A 25154-nucleotide genomic window follows, 5' to 3' on the forward strand; every position below is an offset into this window, starting at 1 on the left:
ATTTATTTATTGGTTTATGTTCAAATTTATTTCTTCTTGGACCTATTTTGACATTTTGTAGCTTTCTGAGGATCTATACATTTATGTGGGTTTTCAGTTTGGTTAGTGTATTGTTCGTAATACTCGTATTTAAAATAGTTTGTTTCTGTGGTTTGCTTTTCTCTCTTATTGTGTATTTTGTTTTACATCTTCTCCTTCACTGTCTCCCTAATTTCCTCCCTTGTTTGTCTTTTCATCCCTCCTTCCCTCCCTTCCTCCTAGTTTTTTGCTTTGATCAACTGTGCCAGAGAGCTTATGAATCTTTTCAGCTTGTGGCTTTATTAGATTTTCTCAGTTGTTTCCTTTTTTTTTTTTTCTTGGTTCATTGATTTCTTTTTTAGTTTTTAATTTTTTTAAATGTTTATTTTTGAGAGAGAGCGAGGGAGCAGGGGAGGGGCCGAGAGAGAGGGAGACACAGAATCCAAAGCAGGCTCCGGGCTCTGAACTGTCAGCACAGAGCCCGATGTGGGGCTCGAATTCACGAACTGTGAGATCATGACCTGAGCTGAAGTTGGATGCTTAACTGACTGAGGCTCCCAGGTGCCCCAGTTCATTGATTTCTGCTTTTATTTCCTTCCTTATTGTTTCTTTGGGTTTGCTCTCTTCCATTATGTTCCAACTGTATGAGTTGAATGGTTATTTTATAAGGAATCTCTTTGTATTGTTGTATTGTACCTGATAGCTTTTCTCAGAAGCATTTCTGGAAGAAGGATTTCCAGAGGAGTCATAGAGTCAAACTGCATGAATATTTTTAAGGTTTTAGACAGATTTCCCCTTCTCCAGGAAGGTTGTGCCAGTAATACTTCTTTTGGAAAACATCTCTCTTCTTGTATTTCAGCAACTTGAGCTTTCTTCTTTAACCCATCTTCTATGTATCTGGTATATCATATGAAGGGGAAAAAATTAAAATTTTCCCAAATAGATAACCAAACACAATTAACTCTTTCTATATTGAATTATGATGCAGTCTTGATCATTGTTTAATATTTTTTTCTTTAAATGTTTATTTATTTTTTTTTTTAATTTTTTTTTTTTTAACGTTTATTTATTTTTGAGACAGAGAGAGACAGAGCATGAATGGGGGAGGGTCAGAGAGAGGGAGACACAGAATCTGAAACAGGCTCCAGGCTCTGAGCTGTCAGCACAGAGCCCGACGCGGGGCTCGAACCCACAGACCGCGAGATCATGACCTGAGCTGAAGTCGGACGCTTAACCGACCGAGCCACCCAGGCGCCCCTTTAAATGTTTATTTTTGAGAGAGCAAGCACGCGCTGGCTGTGAGCGAGCTAGGGAGGGGCAGAGAGAGGGAGACACGGAATCCCCAGCAGGCTCCATGCTGTCAGCACAGAGCCCAGTGTGGGTCTTGACCTCACAAACTGTGAGATCATGACCTGAGCCTAAATCAGGAATCAGGCACTTAACCGACTGAGCCACCCAGGCGGCCCAATCATTGCTAAATTCTTACATATACCCCAGATTGTTTGAGGGGTGGGCATGTCTTCTCTGTTTCATTGATTTCTCAATCAGTTCACACATCATTAACTGCACGGTTTTAATTAAAAATGCTTTATAAAATATTTGAGTATCTGATAGAGTAAGTTACTATTCATCCTTCTTCATTTCCACACTTAGCTATTCTTACTGGTTTATTCTTCTTGTATACATATTTGAAACTATTCTAAAAAAAAATCTCAACAGGATTTTCATTAGAATTACAGTAAGCCTAGAAATTAATTTGTAAATAATTAACATTCTTATAATATTGTACTTTTTCACCCAGGGATATGGTATTTTTTCTTTGTGCATTCAAGGTCTATTGTTTCCCTCAATAAAGTTTCCTGGCCTTCTTCATAATAGGTCCTGCAAAAATTTCTATTCAGAGTCTTTCTTTCTTTTTTTTCCTTTTATGATTGGGAAATTTTCCTATTGTATTTCCTGTAACTTGTAGCTAATTATTTCTGGTCTAAAGGTATTTATTTTGATTTGTGTATGTTATATTCCAACAGTTTATTGAATTCTCTTAATGTCCCATTAACTTATCTTTGATTTTTCCTGATTTTTGTGTTTAGACAATATCATCCACAGCTGATACTAATGGTTTTGTTTCTTCTGTTATTGTTTAGCCGGGACTTTTATTTTATTTTATTTTTTTTTTAATTTTTTTTTTTTAAATGTTTATTTATTTTTGAGACAGAGAGAGACAGCGCATGAACAGGGGAGGGGCAGAGAGAGAGGGAGACACAGAATCTGAAACAGGCTCCAGGCTCTGAGCTGTCAGCACAGAGCCTGACACGGGGCTCGAACTCACTGACCGTGAGATCATGACCTGAGCCGAAGTCGGACGCTCAACTGACCGAGCCACCCAGGCACCCCTAGCCGGGACTTTTAGAACAATGTAGTAGTTGAGAAAGAATGCTATTTTTAATTCTAACTTAAAAAAAATTAAGTTTATTTATTTATTTTTAACGTTTATTTATTTTTGAGACAGAGACAGAGCATGAACGGGGGAGGGTCAGAGAGAGGGAGACACAGAATCTGAAACAGGCTCCAGGCTCTGAGCTGTCAGCACAGAGCCTGACGTGGTGCTTGAACTCACTGACTGTGAGATCATGACCTGAGCCGAAGTTGGCCGCTTAACCGACTGAGCCACCCAGGAGCCCCTAAGTTTATTTATTTTTGACAAAGTATGAGCATGAGCTGCGGAGGGGCAGAGAGAGAGAGAGAAGGAGACACAGAATCCGAAGCAGGCTCCAGGCTCCAAGCTGTCAGCACAGAGCCTGACGCGGGGCTCGAACTCATGAACTGTGAGATCATGACCTGGGCTGAAGTCAGAGCTTAACTGACTGAGCCACCCAGGTGACCCAATTTTTAATTCTAACTTTAATGGAAATCCCTCTATAGTTTTTACCATTACTGAAAAATTGAGTAAGTTTTGCTTTTTTTTTTTTTTTTTTAAATCATGCTAATGAATCTGGTTAGCCCCCTTTACTAAATTTTTAAAATTAGCAATAAATGTTGAATTCATTTTTAAAGCAACTATACAGATGATTGCGTAGTTTTCCCTTTTCAAGCTGTTGACATGATATTTTAAAGAAATAAATTTTGCAGTCTAGTTTATATGGATTCCTACATCAAACCTTTGACCGTGGTATTTTCAAATACATGCCTTGTTTCCAAGTTTTTTTCTTTTAGTTAATTTCTAAGTGAGATTCGTTGGCCTGTGGTTTTATTTTCCACTTAATCAGATTTCAGTATTAGCATTCTGTTAACTTTATAATAGGAATGGAGAAACTTTTCATTTTCTGTCGTGTTATGGAACTGTTTAAATAGTGTGCGAAATGTCAGCATCAAAGTTTGATATTCTTCACTTGTAAGTTTGTCTGGGCGTGGGGTCTCTGGAAATAGATAGATTCACTGAAAACTTCAGTATCTTTCAGTTATTTCAGGTTATATTTAGGTTTTCTGAAGTCAGTTCGAGTAATTTATACTTTTCTTTCCTCTCTGATTTTATTTTTAAGTAATCTCTATACCCAACATGGGGCTCAAACTCACATGCCTGAGATCAAGAGTCATGTTCTCTGCCTACTGAGCCAGAAGGCACCCTATATTTTTCCATTTCATTGAAATTTTCAAATGTATTAATATCCAGTTGTAGGTCATATAATGTTTTTGTTTTTAATTTTTTAAAAAAAATTTTTATTAAAAAAAATTTTTTTTTTAACATTTATTATTGAGAGACAGAGGGAGACAGAGCATGAGCAGGGGAGGGGCAGAGAGAGGGGGAGACACAGAATCCGAAGCAGGCTCCAGGCTCCAAGCTGTCAGCACAGAGCCCGATGTGGGGCTCAAACTCATGAACCATGAGATTATGACCTGAGCCAAAGTTGGACACTTAACCAACTGAGCCACCCAGGTGCCCCATGTCATACAATGTTTTGAAACGTACATGTCTCATTTTTTTTTTTTTTTCCTGCTTTAGGGAATTTACAAAGGTTTTGTCTATTCAGCGTATTTGTTTGCTCTCTCAAAATACAATCTCTTGGGTTTATTTATAAATTCTACCACTTTTTTCCTGTGACGATTATTCTGTAATGAACAGTAGGCTACCCTAGATCCTTTTGGCTTTACAGAGCCCAGGCTTAGCTGTTATGCTGTGCTCTCTGCCTGAAAAGTTGGATATTAGGATTAGTTGGATATTAAACAGAACGGTGTTTTCCATAAATTGGCATTTCCATTTCACAGACATTTTATTTTTGTTTTTAAAAATCTTCAGTGAGCCGAGGTTAATGTTTCTCTAAATAAACTCCATGGCACCAGGAAGCCCTGATATTTAAGCAAACATGCAACAAAGGATTTGAGTTGCCACATCAAATTTCTTTGTTTATATACTAGTTGTTCTTAAAGTGGGATACAACTGTAGTTGAGCATTTTCACCTTCTACCTGTTTATTCCTAAACTCACCTGTGCTTCTCACTTACCCCTAGTCTTTGTTTATGAGGAAAGGATATAGCAGCACGTTTAGAGATTCTTTGTCATGTTCATACAACACACTAACTTCTCATGAGGGATGGGCTTTGTCATCAGGAGAAAAGTTATCCTCCCTGCTTTTGTGACTAGAGGAATTTGGTTGCAAGACGAACCGGCAACTCTGGAGGGCCCAGTTCTGGGAGGGGAAATGGGGGGGCGTCCACTGGTCCTGTTTTCCAACAGGTGGCCTTGCCCTTATAACCGTGGAAGGGGCCACCGGGGACCCTTTAGTCAACAGGTCTTTTGTGAAAGGACCCAAATGCATAGCCCCTGGGGGAGCCAAGAAGTGGACAGCCTATCTTCGTGGCTAGCATCAGTAGTGTGGTGTCACAGCTCAGGCTCCTAGTGGTCTGTTTGGCAATGCTTCATGTTCGAGTTGACCCTCTTTCCCCTGTCACCTGTGGCCAGGGTCGTAGGAAACATTTGAGTTCCGGCTTTCCTACTCGGAATCTAAGCTTCCTGGCCTATCCTCTCAGGCTTGTCTGGCCTTCTCCTCCATTGTGGACCCTGGCCCTCAAAGGAGGGGAGTGTCGGCTTCCAGAGAGGCTACTTTCTGAACACCTGCGGTAAACTTCTTACGGTGACTTGAGACAGGGCCTGGGCTGGAGGGCATTTGAAGGCAACCCTCAGTGTTGGACTCCACAGCTCCTCACTCGTCCGGCCGGGGCTCCCTGTTGTGTCAACACAAGAGAAATGCAGGAGTTTATGGCTTCCTCTTTGCTGGAGTGTTCCATCTCAGTCCCGGGCTGCTTCCTCCTTTCTTGGAGCCCTAAGGATTTCCATGCAAGTCGCGCCCCTGGTGGCCTGGCTTCTTTCAGGTGAGTAGCAGATGAGCAGCCCTATTAGATTTGAAGGCTGTTTATGTTATATATTGCTTTGCATCCTATTTACATATTTGATTTGCTTTTGCTTGGGCTATTTCCAAATCAAGTTTTCATTCCCTTAGTGGGAATTGGGAGAAGGGAGGAGAGGGCCTCCCATTTCTCAGGAGTTGTCCTGGAAAAACCAGCACTTTGCCATCCTTCTCTATATTTCATATGAATGTTTGAGAGGTGCTTACCATTAAATTCTCTTATCTTGAGAAGCCCATCTTTTCTGCTCCCTTTCTCCACTCATTTACTTACTGCCACAGTCTGCTGTACCCAGCGGCTTCCTAGAGAAATAAAGAATCAGTAGGAGCTGATTGGAATTTTTCAAATGCATAGAAACAGCAGGACATGTTAAGCCATGATTGGGTGTGCTGGTCCCTGGCAGTGGCTGGTGTCATACGAGGGTGTGTGTGTGTGTGTGTGTGTGTTTCCCCCTCTTCCTGATTATTGCCCTCTAATTACCCCCACCCTACCCCAGAAATGGTTTCCTATCATAATGTTGAGGGTGAAAAGGGTAGGTTAGTTAGTGCTTTTAAGTAAATGGTTTACCACCACAGCTCATTGGCATCGATTAAAATGCAAATCCTCTCCCTCAGTAGGTAGAATGGGACTTTGATGTATCCTTTTGTTGGGTGGTGGTTGGAGTGGGGAGAATCAACAGCTGATTTAGTAATGAGGGCTCATCAGCAGAAATTGCTTCATTTCTATGCTCTCAGGCAGTTTTGTGGAGCGCGGAATTTTGGGAGATAGAACCAGGGCACCTCGAAGAAAGAGCTGGCTCTGCCCGACAGGCCTGTGTGGTGTGGAGAGAAATGCTCAGGCAGGGAAGGCCTTTCTCCATTTGCAGCGTCCTTTTGCTTGAGTGTGTGTGAGGTATGATGAAATCTCTTGCCTCTAGTATGGGAATATGGGATCCCTACCTGGAGGGTCTCGTTGGAGAGGTTCTGAAGGCTGAAGCTCTTCAGGAAGGATTTCCCGCTACACGTTTTCAGCGGCCATTCTCTTCTCTCAACCAAGTTACATAGCAGCACATTGTCAACTAACTTAAGATGGTTTGGAGGCAGTGATTTCCAAAGGGGTTGCGAATGTATTTGTGTGTGTGTGTGTGTGTGTGTGTGTGTGTGTGTGTGTGTGTGTGTAGAAATCAGACGAGGGTGAATTGTAGAAATTCTCTAAACCTGAGAGAGGATTTTTGGTGGAGAGCTGTGCTGTCCAATACTGTAGCCATTAGCCATACAAGCACTCAAAATGTGACCGTTTCCAATTGAGATGTACTGTAAGGATAACATGTATATTGGACTTTGAAGAATTAGAAAAAGGAATGTAAAATGACTCATCCATAATTGTTTAATACTGATTCCATGTTGAGATAAATAAAATATGCTAAAATTAATTTCATCTTTTTATATTTTGTATGACGGTGTCTCCTATAGTATTTCAGTTGGTCAGTAGGAATTCTATCTGTGTAGGATTCCTTTTTCCCACTAAAGGGAGCTCTGTTCCAGTTTCAAGAAGTCTGATGCTTTAGCCTGTAAAATTTCACTGCTTCTGCGTTGTACTCTTAAAAAAGAAGAAAAAAAAAAGCAGGTTTCTGCTTTGTTTCAGTTCTGCACAATTCTGATGTTTCTGGAGGTTGCTCTTTGTATGTTAGTGAAGCCAAAACAGAAGAGGCCAGAGGCCTAGAGGTTTTCCACCCTTTTTATGTTAATGAATTTTAGGAGGTTCCTGTTACTTTTATTTCTTTGTTGGATTGCATAATGTTCTGTTTGTTTGTGGGCTCTTCCCTGGGACTTGAGTCTGTGCACAGTTCACACACACACACCGTGATGTGTGTACAGCAGTAACAGGACCAGAGCCCTGCTTCAATCCCACATCTCCCCAGCACCTCTTGGACCACTCAGGATACAGTGTGAATGTGTCCTCGAGTTGTGCCCTGGGGCACCCTGGGCCAGTGCTTACCACCCCTCATTTTTCTGTTGTTCCTGGAGGCAGTATTGCCTGTGGTTGGAGGGTCGGGCTGCTGTTTGCCTCTAGTGTGTGTGAATCTGCCCCTGGATCCTACTGTGAAACCAGCATCATTTCGTGATTATTTTTTAATGACTGCACACTCACTTGGTTTTCCTGTAATCTTTCTGGGTAGTTCCTTTTTGGTTCTTCTGTGGCTTTTGTAGGGTGTTGGTCTGATGAGCATTGGTTTTCCCTGGTCTATGCACTCTGTGCCTTTTGGGGGCGATCTCAGCCATTCTGGTGGCTTCATCACCCTTATGCTGAGGACTCCTCAGTCCTCATCTCCAATTTAGGGTACTCGTGAGCTCCATTCATACCCATCGGGCTACCTACTGGACGTCGTACAGACACCTTAACATTCCTCACTTCCTTACATGGTATTCATCAGCACTGTTGTAATTTATCATTATTGGTTCGTCTCTCTTCCCTGGGGTACCATGAACCCCAGGAGGGCAAAGGCCATGCCAGTCTTGTTTTGCTTCATTCCTGATATATATTAAATGTGGGCCTGGTTATTGTACACCATTAAGAAGTATTTGAATGAATATTTTGTTATACTTTCTGTTTTAAACCAACTGTATGCTTATACTTACTACCATTATATGATTCCATTTTATAATCTTGTTAGCATTATGTCCATATCATGGAGCTGTGATCATCATTTTGTGGTGTGATCTGTTTAAGATAATTTTTCACCAGCTATACAAGTGAGGCATTTTTGCTAATTCCTCCCTTGGTTCCTGGTGCTGGAAGCTTTCTCTCTTGATCACTCTCCATTTGTGACCTTTATTACAAGTTGAAGGGGACATTTCTGTCAGCCCCACTACGTACGTAGTTCCAGGAACTTAGGTCACAGAAGGCTGGTGCGGCGGGTCAAGGTGTGTGACCCGTTTCCATGCCTGTAGCTGAGACCACCGGCAGCTTTTCCAGGAAGCACACTTTCTCTTCATGCGTCTCCTTTTAAACCAACCCAGTTTTATTTAGATTTGTGACTAATGAAACACTGTTTTTCTTCTTGTCAGAACATGAAGAGGAACTGGACCGACAGTTTGACCTGGAGGCCGGCACTTTATTTGGAGGATTTAAGAAGGTACTTAAGTGGGTAAATGATAAAGCTTCTCAATTTTCAAACCTCGTTTCAGTATTTTGCATCACTTTTGTATTTGGCCAGTGATGAGCTGTGTCTTTGTCTTTCTGAGAGCTTTGATAGATTTTTTAAATGATATAAAAACATTGCTTTTTTATTTTTTGCCGTGGGTGGTGTGCCAGATGTATTCGAAGTTCCGTCAGTGTTTGTGGGCTGGCTTGGGATATAAAAGGATGCATTCCAAGTTCCGAACACCCGACTTACAAATGAACTTTTGGAAGACAACTCGTTTCCAAACTGGGCACTGCCTGTGCTGATAGTTTTCTGCTGTGAGAGTTGCAGGTCTTGCTTAGAATTGTAGCAATTTATTCAATTTCCATTTTGATTTTCTAGGGTAATCTGTCCCTTCTTTCCAGCTCTGGCTTTGTATGGAGCCACTCTATTAGATGGAAGGCCTATGTTTTTCTGGGACTGGGAAGAATGTCCTGCCTCGTGTGGGGCACCATTCCTGGCTTTTTGTTCTACTCACCCGAAGTTCCCATGAAAAGTTGGGTGTAAATTGAGTTTTCATTCACTGCATCCATTTGTAAATGTTTCTGATTTAAATAAGCCTTTTTAGGGACCCCTGAGTGGCTCAGTCCCCTAAGGGTCGGGCTCTTGATTTTAGCTCAGGTCAAGATCTGACAGTTGTGAGATAGGACCCCATGTTGGGCTCCACGTGGAGCCAGCTTAAGATTCTCTATTTCCCTCTGCACATGCTCACTCATGTTCTGTTTCTCTGTCTCTCAAAAAAAAAAAAAAAAAAAAAAGCCCTTTTAGGATATTAGTAAGACTGTAAAGTGGATGGTGTCATGCTCACTTCAGAGATGAAGAAATCTGGGAAACTTCTGCCATGGTGGAATTTGAGATGTAGCAGGAGGTAGCCCTTTGTGAGCTTTAAGATCCATTCTTTAGGAATATTCCCCTATTGGATCTTTTACAACAACAACAAAATGGTGATCTCCTCTTTTTTTTTTCCTTCTCTCTTAGAGTTACAATTCAGGCGTTTCAGACAATACCGAATTGTTTGCCAGGGGCAAAAATAAACAAACCCATTGTAGACTAAGAGACCTTCAGCTCTTGAGAAGAGAAGTGATTGGGAGGCAGCGTCTGCAGCTGAACTGAGAGTCAGGCCCCAGCGTGTTCTGGAGCTACCGCAGATTTCATTGTCAAGGGGCAGGCTCAGTCCTGCTGTGTGTGCCACTTCCAGACAAAGGGGCTTTGTCTTTGCTGACTTCCCAGCTCCTGTTGCCACTCCTTCAAGTCCAGCTGCTTGACTCCCTGCCAAGGCCACGGAGTCTGGGGGAGATGACCTTTGCTAAGGATTCTCCATGACAGACCACTCCCCCATAGCAGGGCTGGGGGAGGCGTGGGTGTCAACTTGCAGCACAACCCTGCCTTCCTGGAAAAGTGCACAAGGCACAGATGCATGCCCTTGGAGCTCCAAGGACTCCTTCTTTTTCCACTCTGAAAAATCTGTCCATCCCTCTGTTTATCTGACCATCCATCCATTTATCTGGTGCTATTGAGCACTTCTTGTTGTCCTCATCTTTCTATGTCTCATCCCTTGCAAATGGGTTGGGTAGTTTGGAGTCTTAGAATTTAGAGGGAAGACAGAGAGTTCTGGTGGATAGTCAACGGATGAGGGAAATTGACACTATGATCTTGGTGAAGATCATAAAACAGACCCAGAGGCCAAATGCAGCATTAGGGAGTGCACAGATATCTGCTGAAAGTCTTATCTCAGCTAATAGAGAGGCCAGATAGGTTCTGGACACTCCTTGCTGAACATTTCCTTTTGTTGAGGTTACAGGAGGTGGTAAGCAAATGCTACCCTGCTCCAAATTCTAATCAAAAGAAGCTATTTGGTGAGTGTAGGAATTGTGAACTTTAGACAAAAGCTTTAATGTTCTCTGACCAGTCCATCCCTTAAATGTTAGGGTTGCTAAACTCAGTGCTACTGACATTTTAGACCACATAATTCTTTGTTGTGGGGGAGCTGTTCTGTACATTGCAGGGTGTTTCGCAGCCTCCCTGGACTGTACCAGCAACCACTGACCCAAGTCATGACCGTCAAAAATGTCTCCAGGCATTTACCAGAGTAACCGGTCTGCCGCAATAGTTAGGAGCTCTCCCTGCACTGCCTTTGTCATTTCTGATTTGCCCTTTCTTTTGGTCATCCGGTTTCCTCTTCTGGATTGTGTCTCTCCCCTTCCCGGTCTGGTCCTTACTCCCTCTTCATATCCAAGCCCAGTTGTCTCCCTGTCACAGAAGCGTTGCCTGGACCTCTAAGTTGGGGCTTTCGTGCTCATCATTCCTGACACTTCACTGCCTCTCTCTTTATCTCCTTCCACACGTACTACTTTTAATGAGTGTGTTTCTGTGCCCATGTCTGAACTGAGTGTTGGGGACACAGTAGTGAACCAGACAGACAAGGCTCCTGTCCCGTTGTCTCTTGGTGGGGACAGATGGACGGTAGGTAAATGGACAATTGTAACAGCCACAGATTGAGCTAAATGATATGAAGCAAATAGATGCGGTGATGTGATAGAATGCTTTGGATTGTATCTTGTGCCCTATGATGATAAATGTATTTGGACAGTTGTATCTTACATTATCCATCCTTCACTAGACTGTGAGTCCCACAAGGTCAGGGCTGGGATTTAATCATTCTTGCCTCTTCAGTGCCTAGAAGAGGTGAGTGTTTTGTTGAATTTAACTGTGCCAGGTTGTGACACTGGAGTTAAATGCATCAGAACTAACTGCATCTGGATAGACATGTAGGTAAATGCTAAGTGCGCCCGTGTTTATAGTCAGGGTAGGGGGAGACCACCGCGGCCCAGGCATTCAGAAACCGCTTTGGGGAGGAGGAAGTTCCCGCACTGCTGAGCTCCACAGAATGGTAGGATTTGGGACGGTCCTCAGTAGGGAGATGTTGTTCCAGAGGGGATTGCCATGACTGGAGAAGGGAAAGAGGCAGTGGGGAGATGCTGACTCAAGATGGAGCTTCCTTGGATAGTGAAGGGGGTCTGGGCTGGACCATGGTCCTCCAGTTTTTGCTGATTAACAGTTTGGAGGATTATAGCCCAATCAGGAATGCCTTTGGGCCTGGTATAAAGTCAATCGCACTTGCTGAGACACCAGATGTGGTGGGAGAGCTTGTGTGGGTGCAGCCGTCGATGACTGCTCATGACCCATATGCTGAGACGTTTGCATCCTTTGCAATATCTGCTCTCTGGGCCTAGAAGCGCCCTTCCCTGCAGGCTCCAGTGCTTCTTGGAACAGTTGTGTGCTGGGAGCTCATGGGTGGCCAGGGATGGGTCCCGCCTGGTACCTTTCCAGTTCTGGCCGTTCTCTGTCTTGGTGTTTGATGGTCCCCTTGTCTTTGTCTTCGTGCTGGTTTTCTTGCTGGTGGTCCCAAGAGATAAAGGAAACTTTTTCATGCCCATGTTCCTTGCCTGATATAGGAAACTTGCTTCTGGACAGGGTCTGAATCAAACTGATAACAAGCGAAGCTCTATGTCAGGTTATACTGTCATGACTTTTTCCCCTTTTATCATTTCTGGTTCTGGTAGCATAATGGAAAGAGTGCAGGTTTGGAGTTGGTCGGACTTGAGTTCACAATGCAGTTTACAGCATTTTGGAAAATGCTTTACCTCCTCTGAGCCTTAATTTTATTACACGGGAAGGGGAGGTTGTGGGGAAAGAGATGCTGGACAGAAAAGGCCCAGCATGTGTGTGCCTGGTGCAGAACGTATGCCCAGTACGTGTTGTTGTGCTTGCTATTTTTTACCTTCCGTGGAAAACCTCCTTGTTTCAGAGTTGAGATTTGCTGATTCCCCTTCTCTGGCAAGCAGGTAATGTCCTGCAGAGAAGCATTTAAATCCAGAAGCAGACCGTTACTGGAGAGAGCACTCAAAAGCCTAATGTAACACAAAAGATTTTACATGTAATTGATTCCTCCTTCTTTCCTGAAGACACTCCTTCCTGTGGCAGGTTCTGAAACTGGGGCATCCTTGTAGGTAAGAAGTTCTTTCAGAAGAGGCAGAGAGGGATTTTCGGTGCCTGTCAGAGGGTTAGGAAGAAAAGACACGATCAGAGAAGGGAAGCTTGTTCAGTTAAGTCTTGGTGAGGAGAAAAGAGGTACTATTCTAAAGTACAGACAGTTTTTAGCTACTGAAGTTTTTGCCTGTACAGATTTTCAGGTTCAGCTTAATTTTTAATTCCTCTGTATTTCAATACTTAAAAACACAACAAGCTCTGTTTTGATTCACTTAACAAATATTCCTTGCGAGTCTACTGTGTAAGAGGTTTGCAGGGGATGTGCTGTGTGTGGGGAGGCCAGGACATTCCGGGCTCAGTGTCTCTCCTGACTGGGCTCTGGGTTTGGGGGAAAGGTGACGATGGGTGGCGAGGCGTGTGGTGCGACCCTCCGTGGGGCGTGCGGAAGCAGAAGGTGCATATGACCTGGACTCATGGCGGTTCCAGCGGCGGTGCTGGGAGCCAGTGGGGAAGGTGGGTGAAGGGCGTAGTGTGCATTTGGACCCGGATGAGAGAGCGAGAATCATTCAGCTTGGCTGGGAGGCTGGGTGTGGGGAGGAGGCGTAAGATAGAGGCTGACCACGATAGGGTCTTCTGTGGCCTCTTCCAGGAGCCTTGTGATTTTCCTGCTTTGCCCACCCTGCACCTTTACCTTACCTCCCCTCAGCCCCCGAGATTTCTGCATCTCTGGAGTTAATGTCCGGGATGGGTTACCTCCTAATGTTACTCAGAACCCATTCATGGCCCCCCATTTCTGATGTGTGAAGTACAGACTCCGTAGCTGACATTCAGGCCCAGTTGTCCACTGACCCTACCTGGTTACAGCACCTCGGATCCTTGTGGTCACCCTTTGCTGCTACGTAACAGGATTGTCTGCCATTCCCTGCAGATGCCTTGATGTTTCCTACACATGATGCTTCCCGCGACTGGTGTGCACCTCCCCTCTGCTGGAGGAACAGCCCAGAGGGGACCGTCCCCGACTCCTCTCCCCTTGCTCCCGCCTCCGGTTGGCATTTTGTTCTCTCTTCTGTGAGTTCCATTCCCAGGACTCCTTCCTGAACCGTCGTTATCTAACCGTCATCTGTTGTAGATGTAAGAGGATCTTTCGTCTCCACCTCTCCCTGCCTGAGAGTCCACTAGTGTTTGTTGGATTACGGTGAACACGCCTGTCTTGTTGGGGGCTTACTGTAAAGGAACACCGGTCCCTCAGCAACATTGGCTTTGTTTCATGTGTGTAAATTCTGGCGGGTTTAGAGAGTTTAGGTTTTTTACCTCATTTTTGTTAAGCCATAGCCTCTCAAAGATGATGCCAGTGTCATTATATATCTCTGCCTCCCTCCATCTGATGGGAACAGATTAATAAGCACTTGGGCTGTGCGTGAGAACTTTAAGCCTATCCTTATTAACAGAAAATTGGATTTTATGCAGCTTTGCCCCTTCACAGAGGGGCTGCTCAGCAGAGGCAGATTCTTGTGCTCTCTGCCAGCCCCTCCAGGCAGAGAGAATGTGGGCTGAAGAATCTCCACATGGTGGGGCCAAGAAACCCACAGCCTGGTGATGGAAGGAAGTTTCACGAGCACACGTTGGGCTTGATTTCCCTCTTGTTAACATAAAGAACTCCTGCTTCTTACCTGTCAGTATACTCTTATCTAGCTTCATCCCAGCTGGATTTCCTTCTTTTTTTTTTTTTAAAGAAATTAATTTTTTTTTTAACGTTTATTTACTTTTGAGACAGAGAGAGAGCATGAACAGGGGAGGGTCAGAGAGAGGGAGACACAGAATCTGAAACAGGCTCCAGGCTCTGAGCTGTCAGCACAGAGCCCGACGCGGGGCTCGAACTCACGGACCGCGAGATCACGACCTGAGCTGAAGTCAGCCGCTTAACCGACTGAGCCACCCAGGCGCCCCCTGGATTTCCTTCTTGATGTATGGCAGGACGAAACTGAGGTGGTGGTGATTTCCTGGGGAGGACAGAAACAAGTGCCACTCTCTGCCTTGTGTCCAAATGGGATCTGCGATGCAGATGGGTACACATCACATTTGCTCATTCACTCTGAGCCTACAGGCACCCTGCTTTGCCCTCCTGTCTCTCATATCCACTAGTTCATAGAAAATATTGTTTCATTATAAAGGCACTTGAAGAAGCCAGGGGAAATAAGGTGAAGTTAGAACCAAGAATTTAGCTCTGCAAAACTAAGTGTGTGTGTGTGTGTGTGTGTGTGTGTGTGTGTGTGAGAGAGAGAGAGAGAGAGAGAGAGAGAGAGAGAGAGAGAGAGAAGGGGAAAGGGAGAGGGATGAGTAGAAACGGGATGTTTCCCATGAATACTTAGACCTTGCAGTGGGGAAATAGGTTTTGAGTGAGAAATTTCTTGGCCACAAAGCAGTCAGTTTACATGTGACTGTTTACTTACCAACTACTTTGGGGCCCAGGCTGCGAGAGGTGCCAGAAGCTGAGAAGTAAGAGGTGTGGTTTCTTTCCTTAAGTTGCTTACACCGTGTCTGAGAATGCCAGGCTGACAGATAGCTTTAACAGGGCTGCTGCTGTCTGTGTTTAACAAAGGGGAGAGGCCTCAAGCAAACTGAACAGATACCAGTAATATACAGCCAGGACAACTGGCCCTATTTGTGTGTCCTGCCTGAAAATTGACCCTAGTATTACACTTAACACAATGTTTCCAGGCGTGTGAGTGTCTCTTGTTAGTATAGCCAAAAATTTCTGGGAGAATTTCTAACCTTGGAATGGCCAGAGAAGGCTCCCTGGAGGAGGCAGATTTGAGCTGAGGCCCTCCCTGGAGGGCCATGCTTTGAACTGACCCAAATCTGCTTGGTGGTTCAACAAAAGTCAGATTCTTTGGTTTTACTCTTAGTAGCTTCCAGCAGGTGGAGGTGGGTAGCAGTTAAATATCTTCCTGTCCCACAACTTTGCTGCCAAGTAGTATGTTCTGGGAAAAGAGTCTGGATGTGAATTGTGCCATGTGTGCAACATTTATTAGTAGGCAGGTGCCAAACTTCCCATTAAACCTGTTCCTGAAAGCTCGAGAAGCCTCTGCTCTCTGACTTTAGGTTCTCCATCGAGCCACTTGCAGGAAGGATTCATCCGAGGCTGAGGCAGCCCTACTCTATGGTTGGGAGCAGACGCCCTGTGAGTCTGATCAGGGGATAGTCTTAGGAAGTGAAGGGACATAGAACCAAAGGAGGGCTAGACTTAGGGCCATTTTCCCTGAAGCTCTGGGTGCTGGGCTTTTTTTTTGTTTTTTTTTGAGGGATGACTTTTATTTTTATATTTGAAGAGGGAATGATGATTTAATTCACAGGGCATTTTAAATGATGGGTCAGTAGTACTCCTCCAGGGACGCCCGGGTGGCTCAGTCAGTAAAGCATCCAACTCTTGACTTCGGGTCAGGTCATGATCTCTGGGTTTGTGAGCTTGAGCCTTGCATGGGGCTCTGTGCTGATGGTGCAGAGCCTGCTTGGGATTCTGTCTCCCTCTCTCTTTGTGCCTCCCCTGCTCATGCCTGTCTCTCTCTCTCTCTCTCTCTCTCTCTCTCTCTCTCTCTCTCTCTCTCAGTGTTTTCAGGGCTGAACTCACTATCCAAGTACTCTGAAGAGGGGGCCACTGTCTGAGGGACTGTTGTGCCTCATCCTCATGAAGAGTATTAGAACCTGAGAAAATCTCTAACCCACCGTATATATTGAACACCACTTCTTTCACTTCTAAATTATTTATTTCTAACATTGCTTATGGTATATAGACTCTCAGGTACGGCTTTAGATAACGATATTGGATATTATTTGAATTGCAGCCATCTGGGACTGCATTTCCGATTAGAGCCCTTCACATGCCAACTCACTCCTTCTTTCCGTGTTCTAACGGCATTCAGAGAGAAGCAGCAGATTCTTCCAACCTAGGCAGTGTGAACTGCGGCCTGGAGCTGAAACTCGGGGAGAGATGCGGGGAGGAAGGGAAATGCTTCCTTCTCTCAGTAGTTTCCTAGAAGTAGTGCCTGTCAGCATTCTTTAAAAGGTTATTGCCTTTTAAAATCATGACATCACAGTTGGTAAGTCTCTGTTAAAAGAAGTTAGAAGCAGCTGCAGGGTGAGAGTGAGATGGAGATCGTGGGACTTGTGGGCAAAGATGTAAATAAAGGTGGGGGTGGGGGTTAGTTATTTCATCATTTGGCTCCCAGGTTTCATGAAAGCAAACCTCAGACCAAATTCTATCACACATTTATTAGGCAAGCAGAAGAAATCAGTCCCAGAACCCTATGAAATCCTTTTGGAGCTTGCGCTACTGTGAAATTATATAGAGAGGGATTCCAAGCTATTTGCCATTAGAAGACATTCCTAGTAAACTACTCAGGCTTCATCATACAGTGAAATGGTTCTATCAGGTAATGTCCCTAATTAGTATCTTGCTGTTTTAGAAGTCTGCTGAGTGTCACTCTACTGACACTCAGCATAATGGCTCTTAAAGTTAGCAAAAAGGAAAATTTCAAATGTCCTGGAAGGACTTTTCTTTTTCCCCCACTCCTACAAGATTGGTCTTTTGTTACAACAACTGATACAGCCTTACACAAAGCAAGGCCTCAAAAAATTGTCCAAAGACTCAGAATTGTTTCTCTCCACGGAAATCTTTAGTAAAAGGCGAAAGATTTATTCGATTTGAAGAGAAACCAGAGTATGGCTTTGGGTTGTCAATCTTACTAGTCCACCAACCACAACTCCTGGTTCACTGATGGTGACTCTTTATCCATCAGTACTACTCTCTACCCAAAGTTTGTACAAGAAATTCTGTAAGTATGCTTCTCATAGTTAGAAATATTGAGTTGGAAGAAATATTCTTTTAAATTTGAAAAGACTGTACTCTATGAAGGGTACTATGGGAATGCAAATGAGAAGCCTGAGTCATCCACTTTGAGAGTGTTCAACTTTGTAGTCACTGCCGCTCCTGGAGCCACCATTAGGGGGCGAAGCAGAAATCTGTCTATATGCTTTGTCCTGGTTCAACCACAGAAACTACAGTTTTAGCCCTTTTGTATATTGGGACTTTGAGTATGGTTCCATTCCTTTCCTTTTCTATCCCCTAACCACCAACACAAGCAAGGTACAGAACCACAAGGTACAGAACCTTCTTGCTGCTTCTTTCTAATCACACCCATCCTGTTCTCCCTGTCCCTAACCCATGGAACCAGTTACATTTTCCATCTCATAATTTTGTCATTTTGGGAATGTTATACAAATGGAATCATATAGTATGTAACCTTTTGAGACTGTTTTTTTTTTTTTCTTCCACACTCTAACATAACGTCCTTGAGATCCATCAAGTTATGTGTATCAGTAGTTCATTGCTTTTCACTGCAGGGTGTTAGTCCATGATGCAAATGGACCACACACTGTTGAACCATTCCATTGTTGAAGGGCATTTTGGCTGTTTCCAGTTTGGGGCTATTATGAATACATATAATGTGAGTATTTGTGTACAGGTTTTTGTGTGGACATAAGTTTTAATTTCTCAGGCATAAATATCTAGGAGCTTGATTGCTGGATTGTACGATACAGGTATGTTTACTTTTGTAGAGAGCAGCCCAAACTATTTTTCAGAATGGCTCTACCATTTTACACTCCCACTAGCAATACATGAGATACTTAGTTTTTCTGCATACTTGCCAGCATCTGGTATTAAGACCCTAAATATTAGCTGTTGTGATAGCCGTGCAGTGATATCTCATGGTTTAATCTGCATTTCCCTAACAGTGATGTTGTACATCTTTTCATGTGCTTGTCATTTGTATATTCTCTTTGGTGAAATACTGTTCATGTGTTTTGCCAATTTTCCACCTGGGTTGTTTATTTTATTTTTACTGTTGAGTTTAGAGAGTTCTTTATATAGTCTAGATACTAGTCCTTTGTCACATTGGTGGTTTGTGAATATTTTTTTGGTCAGTAGCTTGACTTTTCATCCTCTTAGGGTCTTTCACAGAAGTCCCGTTTAGTAATTTTTTTTTTCTCTTGTGGATTGTGCTTTCGGTGTCATTTCTAAGAACTCTTGGCCTAGTTGTATGGCTCATAGATTTTTTATTTTTTTCCCAGATGTCTCATAATTTTGCATTTTACATTTAAATACATGATCCATTTTTAGTTAAAAATTTTTTTAATATTCTTAAGTAATATCTTCACCCAACGTGGGACTCGAACTTACAACACTGAGATCAAGAGTCATATGCTCTACTGACTGAGCCAGCCAGGCACCCAAATTAATTTTTATCTTTGCTTCGGTAAAGGCTTATTTATTATTATGTTTTTTGCTTATGGATGTCTAGTTGCTACAGCACCATTAATTGAAAAGACGATTCTTCATTTCATTGAATTGTTTCTATACCTTTGTCAAAAATCAATTTGCCAGGGGTGCCTGGGTGGCTTGGTTGCTTGAGTGCCTGACTTCCACTAAGGTCATGATCTCACAGTTCATGGATTCAAGCCCCGCATCAGGCTGTGCTAACAGCTCAGATCCTGGAGCCTGCTTCAGATTCTGTGTCTCCCTTTTTTTCTGCCCCTCCTCTGCTCGCACTCTGTCTCTCAACAATAAATAAATTAAAAAAAATCAATTGGCCAGACTAGTATGGCTGTATTTCTGGGTTCTCACTTCTGTTCCATGGATCTGTGTGTCTGTCTTTCCACTGATGCCACATTCTCTAAGATTACTGGTAAGTCTTGAAATCAGGTAATATAATCTTTCTAATTTTATTCTCTTTCAAGATTGTTTTAGCTCATTTAGTTCCTTTGCCTTCCCATATACGTTTTAGAATAAGCTTTTCTGTGTCTACAAAACATTTTGCTAGGATTTCAATAGGAATTTTGTTAAAATGTTAGATCAATTTTGGGAACACTTATGTCTTTACTACGTTGACTCTTCGAGCCCTTGAGGGTAGCGTATTATTCTATATACCTCTTTTGATTTATTTGTGTTTGTAGTTTTTAGCATACAAATTTTATACATGTTTTGTTAGATTTATACCTATAATTTATACCTATAAAATTCCTTTTTTTTAACACTTAAAATTGTTTTTAATTTTATTTTAAATTTAAACTCTACATTTGGGGTTTGAACTCAAAATCCCAAGATCAAGAGTTGCATGTTCTTTTTTTTTTTTTTTAATATGAAATTTATTGTCAAATTGGTTTCCATACAACATCCAGTGCTCATCCCAACAGGTGCCCCCCTCAATGCCTATCACCCACCCTCGTCTCCCTCATGAGTTGCATGTTCTACCAACTGAGCCAGTGAGACACCCCTAAGTGTTTAAATTTTGAGCAATTATAAATGGTCTTATAGTTTTAATTTCAATTTCTATGTTAATTGCTAGTATATAGAAGTATAATTCACTTTTATATTTTGATCTTATATCCTATGACTTTTCTGAACTCATTTATCATAGGAGGTGTTTTTTGTTTTCTCCCTTTTTTGATTTGTCAAGGTTTTCTACTTGGACAACCAAATGAGGATAATTTTATTTCTTAATTTTCAATCTGTATACCTTTTATTTTCTTATTGTACTGGCTAGGACTCCCAGTATTATGTTTAGTAAGAGTGATGAGAGTCTACATCCTTGTCTTTTTCTTATTCTTAACCATTCAGGCTTCACCAGTAAGTTTGATGTTTCTGTATATTTTTTGTAGATATTCTTTATCAAGTTGAGGAAGTTCCTCTCTATTCCTAGTTTTCTGAGAATTTTTATGAAAGAGCATTGAATTTTGTCAGATATGTTTTTCTGCGTCAGTTGATATGATCATGGGATTTTTTTTCTTCAGAATATGTTAATATGGTGGGTTACTTTGATTTTTCGATATTAAATCAGCCTTCTATCCCTGGATAAACCCACTTGGTTGTAGTGTATAATTTTTTTATACATTGCTGGAATTCATTGGTTAATGTTCTGTTTAGAATTTTTGTGTCTATATTCATGAGGGATATCGGACTGTAGTTTCTCTTGGTACTGTTGGATTTTGAGCAATTATATATAGTCTTGTATTTTTAACTTCAGATTTCATGTGTTTATTGTGAGACTTGCAAAATGTGTTAGTGTTTCCCTCTTAAAAAGAACATCTTTAGATGTCTAATAGAATTCTTCAGTGAAACCACTTGGGACTAGAAATTTCTTTTTAGGGAGTTTTTAAATTATGAATTTAATTTTTTTGGTAGTTGAAATGATATATTTTGTATTGGGTGAGTTTTGGTAGGTTGTGCTTTTCAAGGAATTATTCTATTTTATCTAAGTTGTCAAATGTATATAGAGTTGTTCATAATATCCCTTATTAGCCTCAGTTTCTGTGGAGCTTGGTGATATCCTGTTTCATTCCTGATATCTGTAATTTAGGCTGTCTTCTCTTATTCTTTCTCCATTTGCTAGAGATTTGTGAACTTGATTTTTACAAAGAACTAGCTTTTCATTCCGTTGATTTTTCTGTTTCCTTGATTTCTGCTCTTATCTATGGTTCCTTCTTCCTGCTTACTCTGAGTTTATTTTGCTCATTTGTTAGTTTCTTGAGGTGGTAGCTTAGAGTTTTGAGACTTTTACTCTTTTTTTTTTTTTTTTTTAATTTTTTAACATTTATTTATTATTGAGAGAGGCCGAGCATGAGCATGGGGCAGTGGGGAGGGCTATTTAGAATGGGTTATTTAGAAGTATGTTGCTTAATTTCTAGGTGTTTGGAGATTTTCCTGTTATCTTTCTGGTACTGATTTCTGGTTTGATTCCATTGTGGTCAGAAAATACACTGTGTATGATGAAATTCTTTTAAATTTGTTGATTTGTATCATGGCCCAGGATATAGTCTATTTTAGTGAATGTTCCATGGATCTTTAAAAAGAATGTGTGTTCTGATGCTGTTGGATGGAATGTTCTATAAATGTCGATTAGATCCTGTTGGTTGGTGGTAAGTTTTCCTGTATCCTTGGTTTTTCTGTCCAGCAGTTTTATCAACTGTTGAGAGAGAGGGGTGTTGAAGTCTTCAGCTGTAATGGTGGATTTGTCTTTCCTTTTCTGTCATTTCTTCATGGATTTGACAGCTCTGTTATTTGGTACAGACACATTTAGGGTTGTCTTCTTGTCGGATTTATCCTTTTATCATTATTGAATGATCCTTTTGAGCCTGGTGATTTTCTTTCACCAAAGTCGTCTTGATCTGATATTAATATAGTGACTGCTGCTTTCTTTTGTATGGTGTATCCTTTTCTATCCTTTACTTTCAGCCTACCTGTATTTGAAATGAATTTTTATAATTTATTTTTCAGTTTATTTTGAGAGAGACCACGAGCTGGGGGGAGGGGCAGAGAGAGAGAGGGAAGGAGGGAGAAAGGGAGAGAGAATCCCAAGCAGGCTCTGCAGGGTCAGTGCAGAGCCGGATGTGGGGCTCAAACCCAAGAGAGTATGAGACACAACCTGAGGGGAAATCAAGAGGTGGATGCTCAACCGACTGAGCCTCCCAGGCGACCCTAATGTGAATTTTTATAGACAGCATAGATTTGGATCATTTCCTAAAAATTCATTCTGCCATTTTCTTTTCATTTTTAAAAAAAATTTTTAACACTTATTCATTTTTTCAGAGGCAGAGAGAGACAGAGTATGGGGGGAGGGGCAGAGAGAGGGAGACACAGAATCAGAATCAGGCTCAGAGCCCGTTGCGGTACTCGAACTCAAGACTGTGAGATCATGACCTGAGCCAAAGTTGGACGCTCAACAGACTGAGCCACCCAGGCACCCCTGCCATTTTCTTTTAATTGGTATATTTAATTTGATTTGGGTTCATTCAGCATCTGTAGGTTTACGCCTTTTATCAAATTTGTGTGGTTTGTAGCCATTATTTTAATTTTTTTTTTTCAGCCTTACATTTTTTTCCTTTCCTTCTAGGATTGCAGTGACATGAAAGTTATATCTTTTATAATTGTACCACAGGACTCTGAGGTTCTGTTTATTTTCTAAGCCTATTCTGTTTCTCAGATTGTATAATTTCTATTGACCTATCTTTAGGTTCAGTGATTCTTTTCCTATGTCATCTGCCCTATGAAGCCCATCTGTGGGTTATTTTATTTTGTTTATGTCATTCCTCAAATCCTGAGTTTCCTAGCCAGGCTGCTTTCTTCTTTTCATCTTTGAGAGTCGCCTTATGTTTGTTTGATAGTTATATCCAGAGTTTTTAGCTATCCTTAACGGGAGGATTAGGGAGACATGAGTTTATTATACAAGGGTGTGATACAAGATACATGTGAACGTCACATGGAAGAAGTACATAGGCGGGATCTGTGGAAGGGGTGTGGGACTTCCATGCCCTTTCCAGGAGCGCCCTCTCCCAGCACCTCCGTGCATTCACCAACCCAGAAGCTCTGTGAACCCTGGTACTACGTGGAACTTTGATGGAGGCTTCCTCACCTAAGCATGAACATTCATTTGACTTCCAGCCTGCCTCCCCTCTCTGGAGAGGGGGTGGGGCTGAAAATTCCAAGCTTCTAATCATGGCTTGGTCTTCCTGGTGAGCAGCCCTCATCCGGGAGGCCACCAAGAGTCACCTTGTTACAACAAAAGGTGTTCCTCCCAACCAGAAAATTCCAAGGGAATTAGGAGCTCTGTGTCAGGAACTAGGGTCAAAGACCAAGTATTAGAACAAAAAATGTTCCTATGGTCTTAATACAAGAAATTACAAGGGTTTTAGGAGCTCTGTGCCAGGCACTGGGAGCAGAGACCAGTATATGTAATTTCTCTTTTACAGGGAGGTGTCTCTTTGAGAGCTTTGGCAGCTAATGGGCAAAGGGGACAGATAGAAAAGGTGTGTGGGAGAACCCTTCATATACTCTGCCACTTCCCTGGTCTTTCATGCAGTGTGTAAAATTCAAGGAAAAAAATGGTATCTGGGATGATGAAGACTCGCCCTCCTGTACCCCCTGGAAAGATGACAAAAATGTTAGTTTTTCTTTTTTTATCACTCATATCTTTCTTTTTAAAAATGTTTTAATGTTTATTTTTGAGAGAGAGATAGAGACAGGGACAGAGCACAAGTGGGGGAGGGGAAGAGAGAGAGAGAGGGAGACATAGAATCTGAAGCAGGCTCCAGGCTCTGAGCTGTCCGCATCGAGCCCAGTGAAGGGCTCAAACCCATGAAATGCGAGATCATGACCTGAGCCGAAGTTGGATGCTTAACTGACTGAGCCATCCAGGTGCCTCTATCCCTCATATCTTTCTCAATTGGCCTTCTGCCCTGAAGACTTGACATTTGGGGATTCCACCTGGAGTTCTAGTTTGCTAGTTTTTGCCCACTGCAGGGATGTTGTATATTAACTAGTTTTCTTGTATGTATGCAAACTTCCTAAGCAGAAAGCAAATTCTCCGAGTGGGAGGGCCATGTTAGGGGCCAAGGCCCTCAAAGGTTGGCGGACCATTTTTTTCTTCTATGTTACTGTGACTCCTTTTGTATTTTTGGTATTCAGGAGAAGAGACGCTAATAGGATACATGATTTATTAGAGTTTGTAGCTGGGAAATCATATGTTAATAATTGGCTGTCCAGCCATCCTGTTCTATTACTTTTTTTGTCATGATCCCTAACTTATTTATCAGCCTTATTACTCATTTACAACTCATTTCTCCATATACTTGGTAGAAAATATAGTGTTTTTCCAGTTTGAGACGTGTGGAGAAAGGAATATAATTTTTATAAAGCCTTGACTTCATACTAGAAAGTACTATTTCTTTTTAAAAATTTGATTCTTTTTGTTAGCTCCAGGAAGAAAAGGAGAAATATAGAGGAGACAAAGGCAGAGACAGAATCTTTACATGTTTGATCAAGTATATGCATAAGTCCTGAATACTCTGGAACAACTTCTAGGAAGTAGGTAGGTAGAGGGGTAGTCAGAGAATGTTACTGAGTTTAGGTTGTTAGTTGGGTTGAAGAGATTCGAAGAATTTAAGTGTTCTTGATTTAGTTAAGTCATCTTGAGAGGCTTTTTCTTCTGCAGAACATCCGTCTGCCCCCATTATGCCCTGGATGGATTGTGAGGCTTAGATCACGAAGGCCAGTTAAGAAACTGGGAATGACACACAGTAGAACCATTGTAGTTTACGCCAGCCCTGTCGATGGATCCCTATCCTGTGAGTATCTTCTTTACCTGTGGAGGCCGGTAAAGACATTTAAGCAGAGACTTTATTATTTACAGAATAAAAAATTTGGTAGGGAAAACATTTTATCTTTGAGGAAATGTTGGTTGGGGGAAGAGTGTCTCTGGAAATTGTGGGCAGTAAAATAATTTTCTTCAAATTATTTTAGAAATAGCAAAGCATCTGTTGAAAGAGAAAACTATTCCAATAATCGCTAAATGAATCATTAGCCTGAGTTCATTCAGAGAGCAGTGCTTCTTCTGTGCGGAGTTCCTACATATTAGTCCTCTTTTTTTTTTTTTTTCTTTTCTTTCTCCTTTGGAAATTTATAGGCCATTAAGGTGAGCTTGTTGCTTTTGAATGTGCAGGGAAACATTTCTGGATTCAGGTATCTTATAAAG

At 42.1% G+C, this 25154-nt stretch overlaps 1 protein-coding gene and 1 non-coding gene across 7 annotated transcripts in view; one reads left to right on the forward strand and one right to left on the reverse strand.

The window, feature by feature from the left end:
• The window catches only part of HHAT (hedgehog acyltransferase), a 324958-nt gene that overhangs the window by 32296 nt on the left and 267508 nt on the right, over positions 1 to 25154 (forward strand). For 5 of the 6 annotated variants that reach the window (XM_019429308.2, XM_019429317.2, XM_019429288.2 and 2 more), the window contains one exon: positions 8465 to 8532. In XM_019429308.2, coding sequence (XP_019284853.1) covers positions 8465 to 8532 — 68 coding nt within the window. Of the gene's footprint in view, positions 1 to 5332; positions 5385 to 8464; positions 8533 to 25154 lie in introns of those variants that run through there. The other variant, XM_019429335.2, reaches the window with a different exon arrangement.
• LOC128778952 (U5 spliceosomal RNA) lies at positions 17175 to 17291 on the reverse strand. The gene has a single exon (XR_008424805.1). It is a non-coding gene; the product is annotated as a U5 spliceosomal RNA (small nuclear RNA).

Source organism: Panthera pardus, unplaced genomic scaffold (genome assembly GCF_024362965.1).
Source record: "Panthera pardus isolate Hobbes unplaced genomic scaffold, ASM2436296v1 HiC_scaffold_21, whole genome shotgun sequence".
Lineage (NCBI taxonomy): Eukaryota > Metazoa > Chordata > Mammalia > Carnivora > Felidae > Panthera > Panthera pardus.